The sequence below is a fragment of the Centruroides sculpturatus genome, unplaced genomic scaffold (genome assembly GCF_000671375.1).
Source record: "Centruroides sculpturatus isolate CEXI.00-Female unplaced genomic scaffold, Cexi_2.0 scaffold1134, whole genome shotgun sequence".
Lineage (NCBI taxonomy): Eukaryota > Metazoa > Arthropoda > Arachnida > Scorpiones > Buthidae > Centruroides > Centruroides sculpturatus.
The window spans coordinates 119,968-139,149 of record NW_019385510.1 but is presented as its reverse complement, the minus strand read 5'-3'; the positions used below and the strand labels follow the sequence as shown (position 1 = coordinate 139,149).

General features: G+C 25.8%; 1 protein-coding gene across 1 annotated transcript in view; it reads left to right on the top strand.

Moving 5' to 3' along the window:
* The window catches only part of LOC111639670, a 128,467-nt gene that overhangs the window by 79,398 nt on the left and 29,887 nt on the right, over positions 1 to 19,182 (top strand). Inside the window, 7 exon segments of the mRNA XM_023385583.1 lie at positions 74 to 328; positions 1,322 to 1,776; positions 1,866 to 2,046; positions 2,124 to 2,319; positions 8,067 to 8,240; positions 8,306 to 8,545; positions 8,614 to 8,788. Of these exon segments, the coding sequence (XP_023241351.1) occupies positions 74 to 328; positions 1,322 to 1,776; positions 1,866 to 2,046; positions 2,124 to 2,319; positions 8,067 to 8,240; positions 8,306 to 8,545; positions 8,614 to 8,788 (1,676 nt within the window).

Below are 19,182 nucleotides of genomic sequence, written 5' to 3'. Positions count from 1 at the left end.
TTTTAGATTTTGAATAAGTCATTCATAGAATTTAATATAGACACTTTAAATAATTAAGTTTTGTATTTTTTAGAAAGATAAAATCCGGACAATTATTAAAGCAAAGGGCCTTTGGTACCCGAATGTCAATGGAAAGACGTTTGCTGTTTTTAGAGTCGACAAGAAGAAACATCTCATGTCATTGATTAGTATGTTAGGACCAAGTCCAGATTGGATTGTTGGAGTTAGTGCTTTAGAATTGTGTCTAAAGAATTGTTCTTGGGTTAATGAAAAAATAATTAATCTTTATCCGTGGGATGCTGGAACCGATAATGGCATATCATATATTGTAAGTATAAAGTTGAATTTAATACAAAAACTTTAATAAAATTTATAAGATTTTATTCTATAAAATTCAAGGAAAAAATACTGGAAAAAGGATCGAAGTTAAAATAGTAAACGCATAAATGTTTTATGAGTTTAACTCGAAAATGGTGTGTTGAAGAATAAAATAGTTGAAGAAACTAGACGTATTGATTTGAATTTCATCAAATAATTTATATATAAAAAAATAATGGTTCTAACTGGAAAGATGTTAGATTACTTTCCTTTCGAATGTTTGGTTTTTTTAGAAGCTGTCACCATATCTTTTTGATATTTGAAAACTGAAATGGAAGCCAGAAATCGATCAAAAAACGTTAGAAATTCAGTTGGAGCATTCGATCCGAAGCCATTCTGTCGATAATTCTCTTGTAAAACCAGTAGAAGTCACTTGATATAGATCTTGAAAGTTGACTTTATGAAAAATTTCAAACGTAGAAACTAATGCTATACTATTTTAATATATATCACTATAAATATATTCATGCATAAAATCAATACAGTTTTTTTCTCTTTTTAATTCGGTTTAAAATTCAAATTTATTAGGTTATAAATATAAAAATGTAAACGTTTAAATTTAGTTTTTAAAAATTTATTTAAAGTTTTTATAAGAATTTGTTAGATCAAATTATTTCATGAATTGTGTTCAAATTATTCTAAAAAATCATTAATAATAATAATTGTTCATAAGTAATTTAATTAATTGCATAATTAAAACTTTGAACTCAATTGATAATTTATTAGTATTTATAAATATATAATTAATTTAATGAAAATAATTATTTTTGAAATATTTATCTTTAATTCGTGAATGAGCGTAAGCATTTTCTTGTGCTTTGCATTAGAACTAGGACGACTTTTAATTAATTTTATCGAGTTCAAGCGTTAAATCTATATATTTAGAGAAATAATTACATTATTTAAGGAATTTTACGAATAAATTAGTATAAATTATTTGCAGTCACCGAACTCTCCAACTGTTCCTCAAGAAAAGATTCGTAGGATTACTTCATCGTATCCAAATGACGAATTATCACCATTTTATGACCCTTCTGGTACTCCTATGAAGCCCCTTGCTAAATTAATTGTTACTAGAGAAAGAGTTTATGAAAAATCATGCAAAGATACAGATACCTTTTCTTTACCTCCTGAAGAACCCGAGCACGAAAGTGATCGACGTAAGTATCCTGTTGAAGAAAATAGCACTTTTAATTGATAATGATGAATAAAATTTACATAAAATATTATAGCTGAATGTCGAGTGTCAGAATGGAGTGAATTTACACCTTGTAGTGTAACGTGTGGGGAAGGCATAAGGATGAGGAATAGATCTTTTTTGATGGAAAAGAAAGCCCAAATGATGGGATGCAAAACACAAATAGTAGAAAAAGAATTGTGTGAAGTGGAATGTTCTGGGTAAAATATTAACATAATATTAAGATAATCTATTAAATTGTTTTAACATTTACAAATTTAATTTGAATATTTGCAATTTTTGTTTCCAGAGGTTTCAGTTGCGAAACAACGAACTGGAGCGAATGGACTGAATGTAGTGTGACGTGTGGTAAGGGTTTTCGCATGAGAAATCGTAGATATGTCAATTCTATGTCACGTAAAAGTTGTACTTTGAGTTTAGTCGAGAAGGAAGTTTGCATGACCGATTCTGAATGTGAAAATAAAGAAATTGTAAGTAATTACGAGTACACATTTTAAAATATTTAAAGTATTAAATTACTATTTCAATTAATTTTTTAAATTAATAGATTGATGCCCAATGTGCTGTTACACAATGGTCCGAATGGTCCCCGTGTACAGTAACTTGTGGTAAAGGTATGAAAGTTAGAACTCGTTTATACTTCGATTCGACAGCACTCGCTTCTTGTAACGTTGAATTAATTCAAAAAATGGTCTGTATGTCTGGAAGAACAGATTGTACCATCGAAGCCATTGAAGCAAAAGGTATAAATGTTAATTACAATAATGACATATCTAATTTTAATTAAGAATTAAAATAAAGTTGTCATGAGGCATACATTATTAACGAATCAAAATTTAATTCATAAATATGTACTTTTCCATTCTTTAATTATGATTATTGACTTTAATCTAGAAACAGATGATTCAACGCATATAAATTGCATATTCACTGATATTCACTGAGTAAAAATAAAATACAAAAAGTTCAACCTGTTATTTTAATCAAAGTAAAGCAGTTAGGACTTTATCAGAGAATTTTATAATAACTTCTTAATAAATAAAATGAATGACATATTTTAATTTATGGATTGCAACATCATAAAGAATCAACTTATCAAGTCGTGTATGCATGTAACAAGCAACTAAGCCAATAAAAGAGTCAGTTGCATATCAAATAAACACGTCATCGGCTTGCTTAATTAACTACAGTAGAGCCTGGATTATCCGACCTAATTGGGGATTGGGGTTGGTCGGATAATTGAAAGGGCGGATAACCGAAAAGTATGAAAAAATCTATTATTAGTGTAGTATATTATTATATCCCATGTAATTAGTATATTAGTATATCGCTATTAACCTACTTTGCGTTAAATTTTCATCGATGTTAATCCTAACAAAAATTTTTAAAAATAATAATCATCACTATTGTATCGTTAAAATTAGAAAGTTAAGCCTCGTTTAAATACTGGCTCCCTTTCATGGTCGATCCAGTGTTGCCAGGTAAAACACGTAAAAATAATATTAAAGTAGCCAAGACATAGCCAAATATTGTAGCGCCACATCAATAGCGGACATTTGAAATTTGCCGACTAGGACGGTCGGTTAACCGAGGGGGTCGGTTGATAGGGGGTCGGATAATCGAGGCTCTACTGTACTTGCTACTTATTAGACGAATCTAAAATGCATCTTCTATACTTGCATTTAAAATCACTGATGAATTATGTGAATAATTACAAAATAGCATCATAAAAATCATATTTCAGTAGCAATTTTTTCCACTAGCAACACTAATTTTTAAGAATAAAACTTGAAATTTCGTAAGGGAAAACGGGGTAAGAACTCTTAACTCATTTATTCAGAAATTAAAACGTTTCTAGTAATAGTTGGTCATGTGAACAGTAGTTATCGCCAATAAAAAGTATATGATTTCAACTTCGGTAACAAACTGAATTCGAAAAAAATTGCAAGTTAAAAAATTTTATGTTATTTGATGTTATTTTACAATGTTATATGTTTTCGTTTATTGAGAACAGTATTGAAATAGAAAACAAATTAATGCATGGATTAAACCAGTGTTTTCTAATCTATAGGGCGCGAGACTATTGTAAAGGAGCGTGCAGCTTTTACAAACAAACAAACAAAATAAATAAATTGATGTGGAAAAAATGAATCATCGAAATGGCTATGCTTAATTCATAACCCTCGTCTGAACGACTCGGATACGAATACTAAAAGTCCATTCACACTCTTTCCGAAAAGTCTCGACAAGAGTCGAGCTCCGGCGAACAATATACTTTATTTAATAAGGCATAGTGTTTTATAGGCCATTAAATAAATTATAAAGATAGTATTAACAAAATTAGATTGTTACGAAAATTGACAATATTTTTTCTGAAAAAAAAGAAGCGGAGGTACAGAAAGTTTGGAAACCACTGAATTAAATGTATTATGAACGTACAGTACCTATAGTGTGCAAACGGCATGTGTTTGATTGTATCTGTTTCTGTTCAATGCCATTTTCTGATGTTTTAGTACTATTTAAGAATTTTAAAGCAAAATTTAAATGCAAAATTTGAATTCACTGCATAATCTGGCCTCTAAGATGGGGCAAGATTGCAAATGTTCATTGCTTTCAAAAATCGCTTTTATATTAATTTCGCTCCAAATAATCTTGTTTTAATGGTTTCTAGAATCTAGAATGATTAAAGAACTTATTTTGACAACAGTATTTTCAAATAGAATTATTGTTTTTGTATAATACATCATTATAGCAAAAACTGTGCGCTATTGCCCTTCTTTCCCTTTTATTTGGACGAGAAGTGGAACAAGATTTGTATTTGCGTCATCTGAAGATAATTTATTTCTTTTTGAATAAAAAAGAATTATTGGAACTAATAATTCATATGCTTGGAGCATTAAATTTAGATTTTAGTTAAAATCAAAACTAAATTGTAGAAGATATAGAAGCAAAAGTTCTTCTCCAATAAAAGTTGCTATTTAAACATATGAGATGTAATCATAAATCATTAGCTTTCGGAGTTATAAATTAATTAATTCTTAAACAATAAATATCCTAAATAAACAAAGATATGAAATCGATATACTTATCACATAGAAACAATAAAATTAACATCTTTAATTAAGCCTAATTTACTCTTACTTTATTAATTATTTAATTAAATCTCAATTATCATAAAATCAATAACTAATTTTATTAGTTATCCTTCATAAATATTTAAACTGTACAAATATTTAAACACATCGACAGAAAAGAATAAATTCTACTAGGATTAATCATCAAATTATTTTCTTTAATTCTTCACTTATCATTTATAATACAGAATTTAATTTTTAAAACATCTTAAAATTAAATAAATAACTAAGAAAATGATAATTATCTTTCATTCTATTGCTTAAGAATCTTTCGTTTAATTACGAAATGATGAACTTTCATTCCTCGCCGAATGATTGATAATTGGCAATTAATTTGTGATAATTGTGATTATTGCATTTACTTTAATTACTAACTTTGCATATTTCATTTGCATATTTCATTTAATATGTGAAGAATACGAAGAACTGTTCACATTTTAATTATCATTAATGACAAAGAAATGGTTTCATTTATTATTTTGCGAATCTGAATGCTAAAAGGCCTTTTAGAGGGGTCTTTGAGATCCTTTTTGAGGCCTCACTATAATAAAAAATACCAGATTATTCATTCGTTTTTATCTGAAGATGAACAATCATCCCTGTCATAGGGGCCTGATTGCTCATTCTCTCTGGTATTTCTTCACGATTTATCTCTAAGGGTCTATCATAGTTGGTGATAAAATATATTGATTGTTAATCAATTTTAATTAAGAAATGTGTAAATATATAAAAATTTAAATTTACGAGCAATTATAAAAATCTACTTTTAAAGTAATTTATGAAGTAGAATAATGTTTTGACATGATATTTGCAATTGAAAATTATGTCCTCATTCATAATTTTAAAGAAGAGTAGAAGAAATTATAGTTGATTTTTTGTTTCCTTTTTATATTTCTAATAAATGTTGGGTAAGAAAAAATGTAAATTTATCTTGTAAATAAGATATATTAACTTTTAAAAAATTTATCTAAAAGAGTTTGATGTTGGATTCGGAGATTCTCAAATATATTGCAAAGTATAATCTCATTAAAATAAAAAGTTTTTGAAAGTAACTATTCGAATAAATGGGAACTTTTAGACTAATTTTACTAATAAGACGAATTAAAAAAAATTGCTAGTATTAATAAAAATTCAATTGGCATCTAAAAAATTCAATCACGTCTTTACGTTAGAACATTACATAAATTTATGAAATTTTATTTCAAAAATTTGTACTTTTAGATGTTTATTTGCAAAATTTCAACGTAAGAAAGTTTTTATAAGGATGATAAATTGATATTAGCGAATCATATAACTAGTTAAAGATTTCACAATAAATAAATTGGAAAAATCGACCAAGTAATTTAAGAGGAGACGTTAACTTTGGTGAAGAAATTCATTTTTACTTTTTATTTTTTTTTTGTTTTTGGAAACGTTTAATAGCAGCTAATTTAGCGTGGTTCCATAATTTTCAACAATTAAAGTTAAAAGCTAAATTTAGTTTGTTTTTTTTTAGATTTATTGAATTAATTTATCCTAACCCCTGACTTTTTTTTTATTTTGCTAATAGTGAATAATTCTCTGGATTACTTTATGTAAATAAGTTAGAAGAGAAGTAACTCTCTAGAGAATGAACCATTTAAACTGTTTACACAAAAATTTAATTTAAAAGCTTTGAGCATTCTATATCATTTTCAGTATGTTATGCAAAAAATTAATACAATTATGCTAACTAATTATCTTCATGGTTATTCAAGTATTGATAGTTTAAGTCCACTTCAATACTTTACGGATCTGTTTTTTGGCTTTAATGCAGGATTATTGTGCTACAATATATCTATAAAGTAATATAATAGAATGGTAAAAAGTATAATAAAAATGACAAAATATATGTAAAATATGTAGAATCATTTTCTGTAGAATTATCAAATATCTTATAACCTAATTTATCATAATTTCATATAAATTTAGAATTTTCTTCTTCCCCGTTCGTGCAATCTCAACATTCATTGCACCATTATTAAAAATTCTATAATTTATATCTATAGATTAAATTCTAAATCATCGTGATGATCAATGAAAGTATCTTAACTCAATTTTCATCAATAAATATGAATTAAATTTTAATCAAATTATTAATTTATAAATTTTTATTGGTATAAACTATCATAAAAATTATTGCATTATATTTTCTTATTCTACAATCATTTAATTATTGTTAAAGCTATTAATTATACCATTTTAATTGCGTCGTTACTTTCTATTCTACTCCTTGAGTTTTAGCAGTAGTTATAATATTTTAAGCTAAAAAATTTCAAATTTTTATTTAAAAATTCAATTTTTATGTTCTTAAATCGAAAAATATTCAATTTATTATATAAATTTTGTTTTAAAACTTCGAATAAGTGTTGTATCTTCCGTCCAATTTTTTTTGTTATTTTTAAGATCTCAGGCAAATTAAATTTAAAATACTTCTGTATAATAAAATATTTTATTTTTAAATATAGAAAACGTTTATGTCTTAGTTTCGAACGAGTGTTCCTAATTTAATTTATATACATATATAACCTATTTATATATATAATTTTTTTTTAAATAAAACTTTCGAGGAGCATCATTAGAATGAATCGAAAACTTGTTGAAATGATATCTCTAGGAACGTGACTTCTAATATAATTATGAGTCTAATAATATTAAATATATTAAATCTAATAATAATAAAAATAAAAATAAATCTAATATGACAAAATATGAAATATTTTCAAAAAATGAAAAAAATTTGTATAAAGCTGTGTAGCTTAAATATATCAAATCTAGAAGTAAACTGAATTAGAAGAAAATAATTTTATTTTTATTACACATATTTTAGCAACTAAATAAATAAAATAAATAAATAAATAATAAAAAATATATCTTAATTTTTATTTTCAAAAGTTTTACTATTAAAGAAAATTTATAACTTTCAAAATCTGTTGAATAATATAACAGTATCATAAGGTTGTATTAAATTATGCATGTTAAATTCGAACTTTTATCGATTTTTTTAAATAAAATCTAAAAATAAAATAAGTTTAAATTATTAATTTTTATACTAAATTATTTATTAAAAATAATTATTCATAAATAAATTAAATCTAAAGTATAAACCCAAGTACCCACATCATGTCTACTTCAAGAAAGAAGTCAAGATATATATGCTTTAAATCACATATGATCCGAATCTATGTCTTTCTATACGTTATTGAAAGGCGTAGGTTCGAATTTTTATCAAGTACCAGAACCGGAATATAACGTTGAGATAGTTAAACTATAAAATAAAGCATTATTTATAAAGCATAAATTAAGAATCATTTAAATTTATTATCCTAATATTTCAGAAATTTGTATGCAACCGAAAGAAGTAGGACCCTGTAGAGGTTATTTTGCAAGATGGTATTATGACTTTACTAAAAGAGATTGTATACAGTTCATATACGGAGGTTGTCGAGGAAATAGGAACAGGTTTGAACGTTACGCTGATTGTACTCAAACATGTGCTATGCTAATGAAAGGTAGGTTGAATGGTTAAATTATATAAAATTCTTAAAATTGTAAGTAATAATACTTATTATCTTAGCACTTCCCATCCCCTCAGCAACATTAGCTACAGCTCCTTTGCCTGCCTCGAACAAAACAGAGGATGGTGCTGTCAATTGCGTGGTGACTCCGTGGTCAGAATGGAGCCCTTGTTCACGAAGTTGTGGTAAAGGAAAAAAAGAAAAAAGAAGAATGATTAAAATTAATTCAAAAAATGGTGGCAAGCCGTGTCCTAGAAAATTAGTGAAGGTCAAGAAGTGTAAAGCTAATCCTCCGTGTTGTAAGTGGAACTTTGTATGAGTAAGAGATGACTAAATACAATGTTTTCTAATTAAAAATTAATTCTAGCGGTTAATTGTATGATGAGTCCTTGGGGAGAATGGTCGGCATGTACTAAAACGTGTGGAGAAAATAGCATACAACAAAGAATGCGTCAAATTAAAAAACCGGCTAAACATGGTGGTGTGCCGTGTGGGCCAAAGGTCGAACGCAAATATTGTGTACTACCATCGTGTCCGAAGAACTAAAGGTAATTATGAATTTGAAATAAATAACTTACACCTTTTCTCAAAAGAATATGAGTAAATATATTTAAATTTTACATACAATTGTCTTGTTCCCGTGTGATGTTGATTGATCTCATTGTGGGTCAGACCATCCATAATGAGTGTAATTGATTACAGTATGTTGGTGGCTTGCGTTAGTCAATCAATCACCTGTACAGAAGTGATGGTAACTTATAAAAATAGTATAAAGTTTATCTATTTACATCTGGAAATTATATATTTATATTAAAATTAATAAACATATCTTGTGTTAACTGTATTGATTCAGTTTACTATTAAATATTAAAACAAAGTAATGTCAAGTTGTTGACAGTTAACTAAATTGTGATAATTTGAGAAATTCATAAGTAAATTTAATTTCATGTAAATTGCAAATCTTTTACAATTCAATTATATTAAATAATACATGTTTTTGGAATTTACAAAAGTTTAAATCGCAGGCAAAAGTTTTTTTCTGAAACACAAGTATATCCCAGTTACAGTCTGGTAAATATTCACCGAATTCAAATAATTAATATTTTTGTGTGAAAAGTATTTTATATATCATTCTCAATACATTCTCTATTTAATTGTTTATACAGTTCTTTAACTAAAATGATATTTTCATAATTGTTTTACTTAAAAATATAAATTGTAAACATTAATATTAGAAAAATATATTCATATTTGTTGGTTTTATCATATCGCATTACAAAAATTCAAGTACTTCTTCTAGATACTTCAGATATATCTTTATATCTATTATATATATTGCAGCATTAATCAAGGTAGCCAGCTATTCTTACATCTACAGATACCTTGCTGTAGATAAATTACAGTTATTCTTATATCTAAAGAATGGTATAGAAAATAAATAGCTTCAGATCTGGAAATCTGGAATTGGTTAGAAGTAGTACAATACAGAATCTCGACTTTTCCTTGCAGTTTATTAAAGAAAGATCAATATTTCCGATATTTCTTGTTCGGATATGGTAATGTAAATTAAATTTATGCCACTTCTTAGACACTGTTCTTTATTTATATTATCAGAAAAATTGTTGATATAGTTAATATAATATTAATATATATATATATTCATCAATATATTTACTATAAATTGATTTTACAAAAATAATTTTTTAATGCAAAACAATGTATGGTCTATAATTATTTAATATGACGTAAACTATAAAGTAAGAAAATAATAGAAAGTTTATCAGAATATCTTATACGTTGAAAAATTCTAATAAAAACTGTTTAACTCTTTGAAAACAATTACAATAAAATCTCACTTTTTGGTCACCTCTAAAATTCTCTTGTAAAATTGCATGAGTTTTAATATAAATGAAACTCCATCTTAGTGGCTCACTTAATTAGCCAAGATAGGAGCGTCCTAAAGTGATATTTATCATCCTTTACGTGGCCAATAGAATAGAAAAATTCAACGTCTCTAAACTCAACGTATTGTTTAAAGCACTTTAAGTGGAATTAAGCTTTGTTACTCTAGTTCTGCAACAATTTGCTGAGTTCAGCGACATTTAAATAAAATAGTCTTTATAAACATTCAAAAATTTAAATTTATCTCCAGAATTTAGTACGAAGAAAGACAATTATACAAGTACGATAATTTTATACAAAATCTTTGTTTGTATTTTGTAAAAAATATAACTGTTAATCAGCGTATATCATTGATACGTCACTTGCAACGTTCAACAAAGAAAAATATAGATAAATTTGATGTAAAAGCCAGTTAATTTTAACACTTTTCCAACGCTTGGACATTTCTGCATATATAATGACTTCTGTTTATTAACTTTTTTCTGAATTTTCTTGTTAAAATACAGAATTTAAATAAAACCGTTACTGCCATTTTATAAACATACTGATTCCGTCTACGGGTATTAAACAGTTCCGTTTATTACTGTATTGTACAGTACTTGAATGAACCCTACTGCAAATGGCTCGTATTCACTGTACTTGTATCCTATATTTGAATACTCTAGTATTTATGTATTTACTGTTAATACCTTATCCTGTATGAAAGTTTGAATTTCTATATATTGAAAGGTATTATAGTATTATGTGCATTACTTTTTGTTTATTCTTATAATATGTATTAAACTTTTTTAGCATTCTGTCTAATAACAGTTCTGTATGTCAATTTTTTCATAATTTCATTCAGGTGACCAGAAATTTTTCCAAACTCCATTTATTTAGCCAGAAATTGTACAAGTATGATTTTTTGTATATTATACTAGCTCACTTCTTGGCACTGTTGAATCGGTACTTTATACATTATTTTTTGTGTAGTGATGCGGTTGAGGAGAAACATCATTTTATTCGTTGTTTTTACATCTAGATAAAAGTCCTAAACTTAAAACGATTTTCCATAGGCTTTTCTCGACAATCGCTATATATGATTGGTCCAGAGAGTGTGACATGATAATATAACGCCATTTTCTGGTCAAGCGCTAGATAAAAGTCTTGTTGTATTGTTAAAATGTATTGTGTAAAATGTAAAAATTGTTATTTCTTTGTATGGGTTTAACATTATTTCGCGTTTATTTTTCTTTTATTCATTATTTCATTATGCAGGCTCGTTTGCTTATACCTGTTCTAATCGTGCATCAGTTACATTAAAATTATTTTTAATATTATCGGAAAGAAAAAAAAATCAGCAAAATAAGCAAATTATAAATTCAAAAAATATGGAGAGAATTTATATGTGAAGAAAGTTTAGATAATTTAACGAATTATAGCTTGATTACTTAACGGAAATGGCTATGTGTTATTGTATAAATCACATTTCCTGTCTTTATTTTATACGTATATAAGCAAATTACTGATGATATATTTAATTATTAAAATGTATTGATATATATCTGTATTTAATACCGAGTTCATCTGTTTTATTAAATTAAAGAGCAATTTAAGAAATTTATAATATCTTAAAAATAAAAAATTATTTTAGAAGAATTAATATTTTTGTTTTCTTCATCTAAAAACAAATAATGTCTTTAATTTATGCCTATATTTTGATGAAACTTTTACATTTGCATAAATTTAAAATAAGAACTTGTTTCAAGTGTTAACGTTTTTACACCTTTGTGTAACTCACGGTATGTGAGCAAGAGTTTAACTTAGAGTCTGTATTAAAGCAGTCCCTATAAGATGCTGTCACGATGGAAAATGATCTTTCTAAATATGTGTTTGTTTAGCATATACCAAACTTTTTAAAGAAATATTTTTGTCATTTATGTAACATTTTATTGCAAATTAAATTAGAAATTTTAGTTCTTTTAATCTCTAGTGACAAAGCATCGTATAGCAACTGAACAACGAAATTTGATGACAAAAATTTTTATGACCAAATCTTATTGTGAATAGTTATAATGTTAACAAACAAATTTATTATATTTTAAGAAAATTATTAACATAATTTATATTAAATAATAATAATAAATGTTTTCCTCTTCTTTAGGTCATATCAGTACAGAGAAGTAGATGCTCAAAGATGAGATCACATATCAGTTTTTCCTGACACGAACCTGTATATATGAATGCATTTTGTATCTTTATCAATTACAATTGTATAATATTTGAATTTTACATGTCAACAACTTAACATAAGATTTCTTGAAGATAAAAAAAATTGTTAAATTTACATTATTAATTTTAATTATTTTTTTCTTTATTTTAAAAAAAAATTAATGTAAATCTTTTCACGCATTTTATCACTAAGATATGTCAAGGCGAAAAATAAAACGATTTTTTAAAATGAAATCTGTATTATATTATATTCCGAAAATTAAATAAATAACATCCTAGGAGTAAGTAATTTAAAAACTTAATTTATTTTTAAATATAATTAATTTGGATTAATTAATTAACTTTTAAACTAATTTTATAGCTGGAAAAACATCTAAAAAAATCAAGAAAGATTTAATTGACACTAGGTGGCGCTGTATTATAGGCAACCGCGTTCTGTCATAAAGCGCCATCTGGTGTCAATTACATAAATCAATTTTAATAAAACAAGAAAGTAATAGAGACATTATACAGTATTAAGTCATTGATAATTTTAATGATTTAAGTCGCAGTTACGGAATTTTTATTATATCCAAAATCAATTTACTAGAATAAATTATATACAATCTTAATGGTGTCTTTAGCTTTCCCTTTTAAAAGTTGTTTCATTTCATTAACAAAATTTGTTAAAAAAATAAATGATTTTAAGTGGGTCCATTATTACATTAAGTTATGGTTTGATAGCTATTGGAGAAATGATATGGTCGTTAATGACTTTAGACTTTAAAAATGTCTGCAAGATTTTTAAAACTGCATTATTTTCATAACTTACGAGTTAGTTTATTAATTTTTACAATATATTTATGTGGGGTAACAAAATAGACGCAGGAGAAACTGAAGGTGTACAAAATAAATATAGAACGCGATTCATTATTGTATTATCAACATAATTTTTCTGTTTGACAAATGATAGGGGATAAACTTCCAATATCTCCCTGAACATGGCATTGTTGATTTGATCTTAAATTTCATACTACAAAATTATGATCAGCTATCATGCAAATTTCAAATTTTTGCCTATATACTTATATAAAGACTTAGCCTTTTAGATTTTATACATTAAGATTTTTTATAGACTTTAAAGTCTAAATTCTTATTATTTTTGTATATTCATAATTTCTTTAAATTTTCTTCTATATTCTTTAATTAGTTTTAGGAATGTTTTCTTTTATGATCTTTCATGATTATTTCTTTTAATTGGACATCCATTTAATTGATAGATTTGTCTGATCACGTCAATGCTATAATGCTGACCATAGTTTTTTCAGTTAAGGGCAGACCTGATCAAAATAAGTAAGAGAAAGGAAGCGATACAGTAGTTCGTTCTGAATTATAGACGATAGAGGAAAGTAGGGTAATGCCGTGCACCTAAGAGAAAACTAAAATAATACACTCAAATTTATACAAACATCAAAAGTTTATTAGTAAAATATAAGTTTGAAGTGTTCTTTACAATTTGGTTTTATTTACTTTACATATAAGTTATTTTAAAAATTTTTTATTAATGAATTTCCAATGCTATCCATCGGTAAATTAGTAAAAATTAGTAAATAGCCAGTACGGTAATGACATTTAAAATTTACAAGAAAAGCTGAAGTGTTTTCTTCTGTTAACTTCTTGTAAAAATCTTTTAAAACTTTTCTTGTAAATTTTAAATGCAATTATCGTTCTGAACAGTCTCAATGAAAATAAAATCGAGGATATTATGAGTCTTGCAATATATGCCTGTTGATCATTTGGCATCTCAAATTGTCAACTGGACTCTTACACGAAGCAGCGATGACACTAACGAGAACTAAATCTAAGAAATATGTTATTAATCAGTGTGAAGTTTCCTGCAGTCTAGTGCATTTATAAATTGATAGAAAGGATATATGTCCCAAATTTTGATGTTCAATATCGTGGAAATAAATATATGGTTCGAAATAGTGCCTATTGATATATGACTGTGTGATATACCTCGGCCATTAGCCATTAAAATTTTCATAACACAGCTCACGAATATTTTTCGCTTTTCTGTAAGATTTGGTGTCGTAGACATATTACGTTTCAATATAAAGTGATTCGATTATAAAGTGTAATATTTGTTACAGCCTATTATAAAGAATGTCTGACAAAATATTGGAAATTTCATGATGAAATATTTAATTAGTGTAAAAATAAATAAATCGAAGCGTTTAATATTATAGAATGTGTATATATATATGAAATATAACGTTGAATAACTTATATTAGGGTCGTAATAACTTATAATTTATTACATCCCTAACTGCTAACTATATCTTAATAACAACGATAGTAATAATTTATTATCTAATTTTAACTGATTATTTCAAATATAGCGAATTTATCTTGCTTCTATAATCTCATGTGTTAGTGTGTTTAGCATTTTTAAAAGGTCAATTTTTTATGTTGATTTCTCTAATCAGTACATTGAGTTTCTTGTTACAAAGATATTACATTGTGATATTTTTATATTATTCACTAGTAGATTCATATAGAATGAGACCAGCATTTTGCTTGGAAATCGGATACAGAAGAGTCCAACTTTCATGTTAATGTAAAAAATTAATAGAAACGGAAAGAAAAAATATCAGATTTAACTTTCTATCAGATAGCATCTCTCAGTACCTATGGAAAAGAAAAGAAACAATAAAAAAGAAACACGATGTAAATTTCAGAGAAGTACATTTTAGAATTTTATATAAATTTTTGGTTTAGCGCCTTTCATTGTAAAGACATCTAGTCTATACCTACGAATATAATCTCTATATCCTGACCTTTTTTTTTCTTCTAGTATCAAAAAAATCCAATTGATGTTATTTCTGAAAGTAAATCAAAGCTTTCAGACAGATGACTTCTTCCATTCTCAAATAAAATTGACAGAATTAAATCATCGATCACTTATAATTACCTAGATCAGATCAGAATAAGTAAGATCGAAAGAATATTTTTCTTGTTTTTATACTGTTAAATTCGTTTATTTTAAAGTATACGTGAGAAAGAAGAAATTTCCGTTATCATCCGATGGATGTGTCAAAATTGCTGCTTATAATGATGAAATAAACTTGATTTACTCATTAAATGATGCTAATTATTTTAATTATGTTACTCCTAAAACAATAAAATATTACTAAAAATTATATTTAGAAAACAAAACTGTTTTATCGTAATTATAATCTATATTCGCTGAACGATTATAATTAATAATTATACAGAAACCATCTAACAAATAATTATAACTTTGTGAAATGATTAATGAATGAAAATTAATTAAACTAATAATCAATTTCAAAATCAATCAAATTAGTTTAATCAGTTATCATCATTATTGGTAAGTTTAGAAATAATGTCGAAAATTAACAAGTACAGTCATATCAAATAGGCCTACATTAATTAAACTTTATATTCATTTTAAATTTATAAGAATATGGAAAAATATTAATGAAAATTAGCATCCGACATTACACTGATTATAACAGTTAATAACCAGGATATAGCCCTGTTTAATTCGTCCTTTTGTCAATCTTATCCATTGTTTCTGAAGTTTACTGTCTAGATTATCGCTCCACCATCTTTCTGATCTCCATCTTTCCATCTTCCTCTTCCATTCTCCTACTCTCTTTGCCCACCTGCTATCCTTCAAACATTACAAAAAAATTTCTTAATTTGTAATACAATTTGACTACATTCTACATTATTTACACTACAATATAAGTTTAAATACATTAATTTCTATAATATTTGAATTCGTCTCTATATCACAAGCAATCTACTTGTTAACAGGGCTGGATTTACCCAAATACATTCAAAATTTAAACATATGGCCAGTCACAACTATGCCCATTATAGATACAGTGACCATATTTTTGGGGGGAAAATAAAGGACATATCGAAAAAAATCAAAAAATACCTTATAAAATTCATAAGTTTATAACATTTATTACGAAAATAGTAGCATACAATAATGCATACATTAAAATTTTAAACAATCTGAATTATTACACATACACACATTGTAAANCAAAAATTTGTACTTTTAGATGTTTATTTGCAAAATTTCAACGTAAGAAAGTTTTTATAAGGATGATAAATTGATATTAGCGAATCATATAACTAGTTAAAGATTTCACAATAAATAAATTGGAAAAATCGACCAAGTAATTTAAGAGGAAACGTTAACTTTGGTGAAGAAATTCATTTTTACTTTTTATTTTTTTTTTTTTGTTTTTGGAAACGTTTAATAGCAGCTAATTTAGCGTGGTTCCATAATTTTCAACCATTAAAGTTAAAAGCTAAATTTAGTTAGTTTTTTTTTAGATTTATTGAATTAATTTATCCTAACCCCTGACTTTTTTTTTATTTTGCTAATAGTGAATAATTCTCTGGATTACTTTATGTAAATAAGTTAGAAGAGAAGTAACTCTCTAGAGAATGAACCATTTAAACTGTTTACACAAAAATTTAATTTAAAAGCTTTGAGCATTCTATATCATTTTCAGTATGTTATGCAAAAAATTAATACAATTATGCTAACTAATTATCTTCATGGTTATTCAAGTATTGATAGTTTAAGTCCACTTCAATACTTTACGGATCTGTTTTTTGGCTTTAATGCAGGATTATTGTGCTACAATATATCTATAAAGTAATATAATAGAATGGTAAAAAGTATAATAAAAATGACAAAATATATGTAAAATATGTAGAATCATTTTCTGTAGAATTATCAAATATCTTATAACCTAATTTATCATAATTTCATATAAATTTAGAATTTTCTTCTTCCAGTATTGATAGTTTAAGTCCATTTCAATACTTTACGGATCTGTTTTTTGGCTTTAATGCAGGATTATTGTGCTACAATATATCTATAAAGTAATATAATAGAATGGTAAAAAGTATAATAAAAATGACAAAATATATGTAAAATATGTAGAATCATTTTCTGTAGAATTATCAAATATCTTATAACCTAATTTATCATAATTTCATATAAATTTAGAATTTTCTTCTTCCCCGTTCGTGCAATCTCAACATTCATTGCACCATTATTAAAAATTCTATAATTTATATCTATAGATTAAATTCTAAATCATCGTGATGATCAATGAAAGTATCTTAACTCAATTTTCATCAATAAATATGAATTAAATTTTAATCAAATTATTAATTTATAAATTTTTATTGGTATAAACTATCATAAAAATTATTGCATTATATTTTCTTATTCTATAATCATTTAATTATTGTTAAAGCTATTAATTATACCATTTTAATTGCGTCGTTACTTTCTATTCTACTCCTTGAGTTTTAGCAGTAGTTATAATATTTTAAGCTAAAAAATTTCAAATTTTTATTTAAAAATTCAATTTTTATGTTCTTAAATCGAAAAATATTCAATTTATTATATAAATTTTGTTTTAAAACTTCGAATAAGTGTTGTATCTTCCGTCCAATTTTTTTGTTATTTTTAAGATCTCAGGCAAATTAAATTTAAAATACTTCTGTATAATAAAATATTTTATTTTTAAATATAGAAAACGTTTATGTCTTAGTTTCGAACGAGTGTTCCTAATTTAATTTATATACATATATAACCTATTTATATATATAATTTTTTTTTAAATAAAACTTTCGAGGAGCATCATTAGAATGAATCGAAAACTTGTTGAAATGATATCTCTAGGAACGTGACTTCTAATATAATTATGAGTCTAATAATATTAAATATATTAAATCTAATAATAATAAAAATAAAAATAAATCTAATATGACAAAATATGAAATATTTTCAAAAAATGAAAAAAATTTGTATAAAGCTGTGTAGCTTAAATATATCAAATCTAGAAGTAAACTGAATTAGAAGAAAATAATTTTATTTTTATTACACATATTTTAGCAACTAAATAAATAAAATAAATAAATAAATAATATCCTCCTTTCTAACTGTATTTTTCTATGACCCTAATATATGAATTGTACGAAATTTATGGGCAATATAAAAATACCGGACTACAAAATATCCGGATTATAAAATACTTGGATCACAAAATACGTGGACTACAATATACCTCGGATATAATGGACTGTTAAGTATGTGAACTACGATATATCTGGACTATAATGGGTCATGGTAGGATAATGGCCCATAAAATATCTAGGATATATGTCTGGACTGTAATGGACTACAATATATCTGGGTTATGAAACAGTTGGATCACAAAACACGTGGATTTTAATATACTGTACAAGTCCACGTGTTGGATCCTTAAGTTTTCTGTGTGTTTATTCGTGCAGGAAGGTGACTAAAATATTCGATTATAGAGTAAAAAGTATCGAGTATACAATATATCTGGACTGTGTAATCATACAAGGACACTGTATTCAAGTGGATAAACCAAAAAATCTTTAGGAGAAAGTATTTAGGCCATACAAAACACACGGTCAAACGGTCCATACTTTTATTTAATCTTAGTTTTTAGATCGATTTCGATAATTTAAACTTAATTAGAGTTATTTTTTTAAGGGATAAAACGATCTAAATTAAGTTTGGAGTGTATTTTAAAAAAGTGTCGACTCGTGTTACTTCTAATTAAATTCCAAGAAACGTACTTTAGAATCGTCAAAAATATAATAACGAGACACGGCCCTATGTTTTAATAAGGAAGAATGGGGACGGGTTACTTAATTAGCATTAAGAACCTTTAATAAATCGAATGCAAATTAACAAAACTGTCGAAAGAATTTGTAAAAAAAAAATAAAAATAAATGAAAAAAAATC